Here is a 10,172-nt window from a genome sequence, read left to right on the forward strand (position 1 = left end):
TACCCAGCCCGAGACACCATCATAACCAAGGCTAGTGATCGCCAAATTTCCTAGCTCATCTTTTTAGACAAACAGGCGCGGGGCTCTGCTTTTCATTAAAGCGAAGAGTAACCAAAGTTGGGGCTGTTATAGAGGAGCTCAATCTCATACAGAGAAAAGACAACACGTACGGCAGAAACTCTCGCTACGGGAGCTCAATCTCGCAATATAATGCAGAGAATGTACGAGAAAAAAAGAACATTTTTGTTAAGAAACATATAATGCAAAAATCCAGTTAAAATTTTATTTTCTTTAAAGGAAAAATACTCGGTTGATTTGATTTCATATTCGGGATGACAGTCAGAATGATGCTGCACTCGCACCATAGTCGCAAAACCCCACCTAAACCCCTATAAAATCACAGTCCACGCCCCTGGCCATGGCGACACTTCTCCCCGCCTCCTCCCCCGCATCCGCCTCCGCCGCACCGCCCGGCATGTCCTCCTCCTCCCCAGCTTCTCCAGCGCCGGCTGACGCCGCGGGAGGGGAGAAGCCCACGGCGGCGCCGTACGGGTCCTGGAGGTCGCCCATCACCGCAGACGTCGTCTCGGGCGCCGACAAGCGCCTCGGTGGCATCGCCCTTGCCGGAGACGGCCGCCTACTATGGATCGAGGGACGCCCCGAGGAGAAAGGGTGAGTAAACCACTGCGTCAATGCTTACAACTGCTTATTGATTCACCGCAAGGCATGAGGAGACGCTCCCAGATTTGTACCTCGTAGCTTCGAGTTGCTAAACATTGTAGGGGCATATCTGGAGTTGTTTCTATAGCTGCTTTTTGGGGCATCTAACTGCATTGGGCACGCACCACTGTACCAAAGGACTGACGGGTTCTATCACCTCTTGTGGATATATATAGCACTGAATATAAGGAAAATGTTATTTGGAGGTGGGGCGTTATGGTCTCGGCATATTAGTATTTTGTTTACCATAAGAGTAAAGATCTACTTCCTCTGTTCCTAAATATAAGTCTTTTTAGGGATTCTAATATGAACTACATACGGATGTATATAGAGATATTTTAGAATGTAGATTCACTCATTTTGCTTCGAATGTAGTCCGCTTTGGAATCTCTAAAAATACTTATATTTAGGAAGGCAGGGAGTACCTCATATCCTCTAGTCTCTATCCTCTATAGAAAGATTCTCTCAGTTCTGAGAAGAGGGACGACATCCCAATCGACAATGATTCCACGACTTATAGCTGGAAGTCTGATCTCTGTAAAAGTGCATGCACAGGAGTATGTGAGTGATGAAATTTGACATATGACAGATGTATTTGCTTGATGAATGTTAAGTCAACATGCTTGAGAACATTCAAGCGTGCAAGCTATGGCCCCAGCGTATTCGTCGTGGCAAATGAAGCCTCTTTCTCCAAGTCACTGCTCTTTCTTGTTGTAAGCTGCTGGTTCTATATATATATAGCACTGAATGTAAGCTGCTGGATACCAGCATATATACTCTGAAAACTTCGCTTTCAGTGAAAAACAGGTCCAAGTGCCTTTTCTCTGAATAAAATTGCATGCCATGAGTGCGTGCATCCTACACACAAGATAAAATGGTATTGGTATTTCAGATGAACTGAATGATAAAATCCTTCCTCGCACCATATGCCATGAGTGCGTGCATCCTACATGCTGAATATTTGTTGTACCATATTCAATCTTGGTAGGCTTCAATTAGTTTGCATCGAAACTCAAAATTGAATATTTTGTGTCAGATTTAACTAATTTTGTTTCCAGGCGTATGGTTATTGTAAAGGAGGATGACAAGCCTGTGGATATCATACCTCCGGAATTTGCAGCACGCACCCTTGTTCAAGAATATGGAGGTGGTGCATTTGCAGTCCAAGATAATACTATTGTTTTCTCAAACTACAAGGATCAACGTCTATACAAGCAACCGACTGAAAGTAAGTGGGATGGTAATCACTTATAATGCAGCTAGTTCAACAAAACTCTAATCCACATGTGACAACATGCCAATAAAAACAGGTAATTAAGTTGGAATTATAAAGTGTCTATCAGATAAAACAATCTTACGTTCCATTACATATCCCTTCATGGGTTAGTGCATAGATTGCATATTGTGTTCATTCAAATGGGTAATATGAGTACAATATGCAATATAGTATGAAGAAAAAAAACAAAAAAAAGGGTGATGCCAACATAGCCCATACAATATACGGAGTAGTTCTGAAGCCCAGGATTGAATGTCTAAAAAACTTATCTGTGGAATCACCCAATATCGGAATCGGTAGGCTAGCTAAGGCTCTCTGTCCTAATCCTCATGATTCATGGATCATGACTGCACGAGAAGAACTTGCATTTAGGTTGAATACTTATCATTGACAGCCGATGAAGTGATATGATGTGTCTGACAGGAAAACTAGCCAATCTTATTTGACTGAAAACTGTATTGGAGGTCTCAACAGCATATGTTTTGTTAACTATAAAAAACTGTAAAGTAAGAAGGCTGTACAAGGCTGAGTACACAAGATGGCTAGGGAGGGTTGTAGGAATTGGCACTAAGTAATTACATCTCTTTAGAACCATTTGATATTTCATCTTGAGCAAATTAAATTAAACTATGATGTTTTTTCATTTGAAATCATTTCACATGATTATTACAGTTGGAAGTCTGCCCATGCCTCTTACACCCGATTATGGTGCACCTGACGTCAGTTATGCTGGTGGTGTCTTTGATCCACACTTCAGTCGTTATGTTACTGTGATGGAAGGTACTTCACATATAATTTGTTTACAGACTTACATGTAGTCTAGTTGCAGGATGAACTGTTGTACTCTTGACATGCTCAAATTTCTTGATAGATCGGCGAACGAGTAACTTGAATCCCGCTACAACAATTGCGTGTATAAACTTAAGCGGTGGGGATATCCATGGTAAGACAAGAAAATTATATAGCTTGTACCAAGTAGATCTATATTTTTGTTTGATTCTTCCTATGTTTACTCTGGGTTGATGTTTTGACTGACAGTACCTTACATATTTTCTGTATTGAAGAACCGAAGGTGCTGGTCAGTGGGAATGACTTCTATGCTTCTCCAAGAATTGATCAAAACAAAAAGCGGATGGCATGGATTGAGTGGGGTCATCCAAACATGCCATGGGATAAATCAGAACTCTGGGTTGGCTACTTCTCTGAAAGCGGGTAAATGGAATTATCGTTTGAACTAGATATTAGTACATGCTGTGTTTCCTTGTAAGATTAGATACAGTTTGTTTCCTTAGATAAGATCCTTAGGATCCAAGTCTGTTTCCTTTACCTGCCATACAAGTTGATCGGCCTGGCGTATATAATGGCACCCTTGTCTTCGCGTAGGTGCTGTACCTCCACCAGATGGTTCCGGGATGGTGAGACTTTCGGCCTTGCCATTCTGGTGAACGGCTATAAAACCCTAGACCACCACAGGCCCCAACCAGTGACATTCTCTTAATGTCAGTTTTGACTTGGACTTGCATATTTTCGTTCTAATTAAGGAACTATACAGTATTCACATTTTCCTAAAAGCGTATATGGGATTCTGTTTGTATATATATATATATATATATATATATATATATATATATATATATATATTACTCCCTCTATTCCTAAATATAAGTTTTTTTAGAGATTCCACCATGGCCTACATACGGAGCAAAATGCGTGAATCTACACTCTAAAGTATGTCTATATACATCCGTATATAATTTGTAGTGTAATCTCTAAAAGACTTATATTTAGGAGCAGAGGGAGTAGCTTGCATCATGGTAATACGTTGCAGCAAGCTCTAGTATTACACTCCATTTATCATGGGCTTTTAAAATTTCTAACTGCTGCTGATTTGTTTGTGTGCAGAGAGTTGACCAAACGGGTCTGTGTTGCTGGAGGCAACCCAATGCTGGTGGAATCCCTTGCTGAGCCTAAATGGTCTCCAAAAGGTGTCATTTGCCAGCTAAATTTGCCTATATTCCTTGTTATTTTCTTAAAGATATGTTACTATGCTTACTTGGGTGATAAAGACGTTCCTCGTAAGCGTATTATTTCGCTCTTTCGTTTTGTTTCTTAAGTAAGTTAAACACTTTTTTTTGCACATCTTCATGGTTTCTAAAGTAGTGTTCTTGAACAAAGTCAAACAACCTACTCTACTTGTGCTTTTTCATCGTTTCAGCACACTCTTCTATTTGAAGATCGAATTGTTTTATATTATGTTGAGATTGACGTCACTAGTTTCTGTTGTTGGTCTATCAATTTATTGATTCAATATTTATTGGAGCTGCTTTAACTAAATGGACTATCATAGTTTGTGGGGAATTTTTCTCTATAGATCAATAAAGGTTATCTTCAATACGGAAGTGCATATGTGCTATTGTTTTCTGGGTCTTCTGTTCACATATCACACTACCTAGTGATTGAACTGTTTGATTACCTATACAACTTTAGTATTAATATATTCGCTTCTACAACTATAAGGTGGCTACTGACAACCAGAATTTAACCATGGCTTGATGCATGCAAACTTGCAGGAGAACTGTTTTTCATAACTGACAGAGAGAGTGGATTCTGGAACATTTATAAATGGGTAATGTGGTTTTCTTTCAGTACTTGAGCTCTGTTTTTCATAACTGACAGAGGGAGTGGACAAAGAATGGAACATACATTTTGACGACACTGTTCGTGTTTTGGGTCATGGAGATTGGAGTAATAACTTTAAATGTCATGACACATGGCATGGTGATTAAATACTACATTCTTTGTCACCATCTGATCTTTGCTTGCGTAAAATATCTCTGCACTATGTATCAGGTTGAACACAGCAATGAGGTTGTTCCGGCGTACACATTAGATGCTGAGTTCACCAGACCATTGTGGCTTTTTGGCAACAGCTCTTACGCTTTTCTTGGAAAGAGCAATCACATCATTTTAACTTACAGGTTCTGATAATTCTGTAAAGTTGTTTGTTTCATTGTCATATTTTGTTGATGAAACATCTTTAAATACAATCCCAATACCGATGTAACACAGGCAGCTCGGAAGGTCATATCTTGGTGTTCTAAATTGTGATTCAGGCTCAGTTTCATTGCTCGACACCCCTTTCTCCGATTTGTCCAATGTGGTAAGTACCAGAATCTACAGGCCCTCCATCTGAAGTTTTTGTTTCATGTATGTACCATGTCATGTTACTTCAATTTCATGCTGGTGCTTGAGATGACCTCTTCCGTGTTTTGGCAGGTTGCTGGAAATGATTACTTCTATATCGAAGGTGCATCTGCAAGTGTCCCAATGTCAATTGCAAAGGTGTCTAGGATGTGACATCCACATTATTGGTTATGTACCGACGATGTATTAGAGCATCAACTCATGCAACATGTATGTGTTTCTTTCCAGGTGACTTTGGATAGGAACAAAACAAAAGCAATTAGTTTCTCAATAGTCTGGTCTTCCTCACCAGATGTTGTGCAGTATAGACCTTTCTTCAGCACCCCAGAATTTATTGAGTTCCCTACATCCAGCCCTGGGCAGATGGCGTATGCCTATTTCTACCCACCTTTGAATCCCATGTTTCAAGGTTTACCAGATGAAAAGCCTCCATTGCTGGTCAAAACGCATGGTAAGGAAATTAATGAACCCTTTTGATGTCTCAAAATAATTATTCGTAGACAATTTCAGTGTGGCATGCACGTGCGGTGTGTGTGTGTGTGTGTGTGTGTGTGTGTGTGTGCGCGCGCGCGGGGGCACACACGTGTCTGTTTATTTCATTGAAAGTTGGATTGTTAGTGAGTTACAGGATCCTCCGTATTCCATAATTACAACAAGACCATGCAGCTTTGATGCTTCCCACAATTTTCAGGAGGACCTACGGCTGAAACACGTGAAATTCTAGACCTTAGTGTCCAGTATTGGACAAGTCGAGGATGGGCATTTCTTGATGTTAACTACGGAGGAAGCACTGGTTTGTCATTGCCTCTAGTATTCATATTAGACGGATTCTTCATTCTATATTGATTGTAATTAAGGCTTCGGGTTCATTTAAATTATTAATTGTTATTACTGTACGCTAAACTATATTGAAATATAAACTGAAGGATATGGGAGAGAATACCGAGAGAGATTATTGGGGAAATGGGGTATTGTCGATGTTGATGATTGTTGCAGCTGTGCAAGATTCCTGGTACGTCCTATGATCAACGATTCTAATAGTATAAGAATTTTTAACAATGCTCACAGTGCATCTTACTTAATTAAGGTCGAGAGTGGGAGCGTAGATGAACAACGCCTATGTATAACGGGGAGATCAGCGGGCGGATACACTACTTTAGCTTCACTCGCATTCAGAGATACATTCAAGGCTGGAGCATCTTTGTATGGTGTAAGTGCTATCTTTTCAGAATATATTATTTATTGGCTTGCTATAAACAAACTTTCACCAGATACTCAGTGGTTTCTGCAGTTTCTGTATTTGTTTTCTTAGAAACAGTACGTGCCTGCATTCTCAAAATGGTAGTCATGGAGGCTATATTTGTTCATTCATCCTCTTTTTCGGATACGCGAAAAAAATCCCTTCTCCATTTCATTATAAAACAGAAACAAAGTGTTCTACATACAGCAGAACAGACCACAGTAGATGCTAAACCCCACACTAAGAAGAGAAACCTATTACTGTTCTCAAAGAAATTTACTCTCCTCAGGTAGGTAAAGAGCAGCAGAAGCTAAAACCGAAGTTTTCCTCCGCTGGCTTCCATTTCAGTTGCTATAATGAGAGTACCAACTCAATGGTTTCTTGGGCCAGAAGAGATTTCGCAAGGCCTTTCCTCATGGAAGCTTCCATTAATGCCGTCTGGTGCATTTGGAAGCAAAGAAATTCTAAAATTTTCCATAATACCCGCCCTAGCTTAGGCTCTTGGTCATAAGCCAAGCCAGGATTGGAGCGGCGTCGCAAGCACCTTGCTCATTCGGAGGGAGAGCGCAAAGAGATCTCTCTTAGACCTTAGTCCTTCTCCAACTGTAGGTTTCCTTAGTGGCTGCATCTCTTTGCCTGGCTCAAGGCAGGCATATTCAAGAACATCATGTGTCCCTGTGCGCATCCTTATACCCCCTATTTGGAACTCAGGGAAATTTCCTGATTCTTGTGGGAGTTGAACTCTTTCTTGTGAAATTTCTGAGTTCCGAACAGGGCCAAGTGTGATGTGCCTTTTTAGTTGATATATACAGCTAATAATATATCCTCACAATGTATTTGCTGGCTTTGGGAATAAGCTCAAGGAGTGCTCTAGGGACTAGGGCTTATGGACAAATCTTAGTCATCATGCCATCCATAATGACCCTGGGTGCGTTTGGTTAATATGGTTTAATAGTTTGTTAAATGTTTCATGAATTCCTTATGTGTTTTGGTTCTAGTTAATACCAAACAACTCCGGTATGGTTGCGGTAAATTAACACATGACAAATTGACAAGAACTTAAAAGTATCTCGGTGACTTTACAGGTTCACATCACAAAGTACAAATTTACACATGACAAATTGAGTAATTAACATCAGAAGCATGCTAGTATCAACACCAACAGCACCTAAGCAAGGAGCAAGCAACAAGCAACAAGCAGCCAATCACAACCAGGCGGATCTATGCTGCATTAGTCATATCATATAGCATTTTCTTATAGCAGGAAGCATTTTAGCATTAGCAAGCACCAAGAAGATAGTGTACACATGCCAGTTTAATGTCATAACGAACTAATGCTGTGCGGCCGGCCATTGTTTCATGCTTAATTGTGAGTCGGACCAAAGGCGAAGAGCCCAATTGTCCAGGATGAGCGCTGAGATGGGCTGGGCCTTGCAAGTGTTCGTTGTTTGGTACTCCCTCCATTCGGAATTACTTGTCGCAGAAATGGATGTATCTAGATGTATTTTAGTTCTAGATACATCCATTTTCGAGACAAGTAATTCTGAACGGAGGGAGTAATAACCAAATTAGTTCGGTTTTGTACAAAATAAGCCAAACCTTTAGCGGTTAGTAATTTGCCAACAATAATGATAAGCAATAACCACATCAGCCGGCTGGTAACCGAACGTCCAGCTTTGCATAACCGGCCTGGTCTTGGTTCGATACCATATTAACCAATAACCATATCCATACGATCGTTTTTATTAGTGGACTGGTTGAAACTTGAAAAATGCAGTTTAGTGCCATTTTGGTTGCTATAATTTAGTCATTCTATTTTTTTGCTGTTTGTTTGTATAAACATAAAAACTAACTCTTTTGCTGAAATGATGATCAGATTGGTGATTTGTCTTTGATGAGAGCAGACTCGCAGAAATATGACTCCCATTATATCGACAATCTTGTCGGTAAGAAAGTATCTCATCATTTTTGTTTCGGAAAGGGGTGTTCAACGCATCAATTGGTAATGATCAATTTAATAGTTGGCTTCTTCCACTACATCCTTTCAGGAGATGAAAGAGCTTACTATGAGAGGTCACCAATCAACTTTGTCAATAAATTTACATGCCCAGTAATTCTGTTTCAAGGGTTGGATGATAAGGTAGGTGTTGATCATCAACCACATTGGTTATCATGAATTCATGAGTACACAAGTCGGTAGAACCATGCACATGTGTGTTTCTTTAACATTTGAAGTTATCTTTGGACTCTTGAGATCATGTTTCTTCTGTAGTGGATTAGCCACTCTGTTCTTCAGATTGTCATATTATAGTTCCTCCTGTAAAACTAATGCCCAGGCTTCCATATTTGCATAGGGTTTGTATGTACTTTGTTGATCATACTTAAGATCGATGAATCATTGCCTGCAACATTTCTTTGTGCAAAATGTCAGGTGCAATCTCACATGCAAAAGTTTGCTCTGGTTTTGTGCAAAATTACAACCTGCATTTAGCTAAGGCCGAAATAGACCGTAGCAAAATATTTCACTTGCCTTAATGTTTTGCAGGTCGTACCACCAAACCAGGCACGTAAAATATACCAGGCTTTGAAAGAAAGAGGTCTGCCTGTTGCTTTGGTTGAGTATGAGGGGGAGCAGCACGGGTTCCGCAAGGTTGAATACTGTACTAATAGTTGCCTTTCTACATCTTCTACCCTGTTAACTTTCAAGGTTGTCATGGATTTCATCTTCACATTTTTCACTCTGAACAGGCCGAAAATATCAAGTTTACCTTGGAGCAGCAGATGGTGTTTTTCGCTCGATTAGTCGGGAAATTTGAGGTGGCGGATGATATAACTCCAATCAATATCAAAAACTTCGATTGAAGTGTAGAAGAAACAATCGTAGCATCAGCTTACATTTTCTTTTAGAACTTGACTTTTTTAGTGTAATGGTGTCTTGTCGCTATGTAACTGTTTACGTGTTTTACAGTGCGTCTCTTCACATTTGTTTTGGATTATGTGAAATAGAACGAGATGCCCACCATGATGTTATCTACTTGCCCAGCAACAAGAAAGAGCGTTCTCTAGTCATGTCATGTTTTCAAGTGGAGCATGCAAAAAGTTGTGGACCCTAATAGAGAGCTGACGTTCCCTACAGGAGGACGTTGCACTAATGAACGTTCCCTCATGGAGGCTCACGTGAGTGAACGGCGTTCGCTCAAAAAACCTCTCCAGGAAACGTTTCAGGAATTGCCATCCTATAATAGAGAGATTTGTTATCCTATAACACATAGATTTGCCAGGACGCGGATTTGGTGAACATGGGTGCGCGTGCACCCTTTATGAATAGTAAATTTTAAAAAATACTAAAAAAATTCAAAAAAATCTGAATTTATTTTTGTAATATACATAGTCAGCCAGTATACTCGCATATGAAGTTTCATGAAGACATCACGTCCGTGATAATCTGGGCAAAAATGGCAAAATCGAAGCTAATCAAAACTATATTAAAAACATTGTTTAATGAATAGTATGGTTGTATTTGTATTTTTTTCACTAAGAATACCATGGGTGTCAATACATCATGAAACTTCACATGTGAGTAGAATGATCGACCAAGTTTCATGCCGCAAAAATTCAGATTTTTTTAAAAAAATTCTTGTATTTTTTTATGAATTTATTGTTCACATGGGTGCGCGTGCACCCATGTTCACCTTTGTATTTTTGTGCTAAAGAAGAAATAATTGTTATGCT

At 39.8% G+C, this 10,172-nt stretch overlaps 1 protein-coding gene across 1 annotated transcript; it reads left to right on the forward strand.

Moving 5' to 3' along the window:
* The first annotated feature begins 440 nt into the window (after window positions 1–440).
* LOC119266648 (dipeptidyl peptidase family member 6-like) lies at window positions 441–9,462 on the forward strand. Its single transcript, XM_037547894.1, has 18 exons — window positions 441–672; window positions 1,779–1,948; window positions 2,669–2,776; window positions 2,868–2,939; window positions 3,061–3,208; window positions 3,899–3,981; window positions 4,567–4,622; window positions 4,847–4,974; window positions 5,066–5,156; window positions 5,273–5,338; window positions 5,429–5,651; window positions 5,892–5,993; window positions 6,127–6,212; window positions 6,288–6,410; window positions 8,317–8,386; window positions 8,489–8,580; window positions 8,986–9,090; window positions 9,189–9,462. The coding sequence occupies exons 1-18, from the start codon at window positions 476–478 to the stop codon at window positions 9,300–9,302; spliced, it is 2,034 nt and encodes a 677-aa protein (XP_037403791.1). The 5' UTR covers window positions 441–475; the 3' UTR covers window positions 9,303–9,462.
* The last annotated feature ends 710 nt before the right edge of the window (window positions 9,463–10,172 follow it).

The sequence above is a fragment of the Triticum dicoccoides genome, chromosome 3A (genome assembly GCF_002162155.2).
Source record: "Triticum dicoccoides isolate Atlit2015 ecotype Zavitan chromosome 3A, WEW_v2.0, whole genome shotgun sequence".
Taxonomy (NCBI): Eukaryota; Viridiplantae; Streptophyta; class Magnoliopsida; order Poales; family Poaceae; genus Triticum; species Triticum dicoccoides.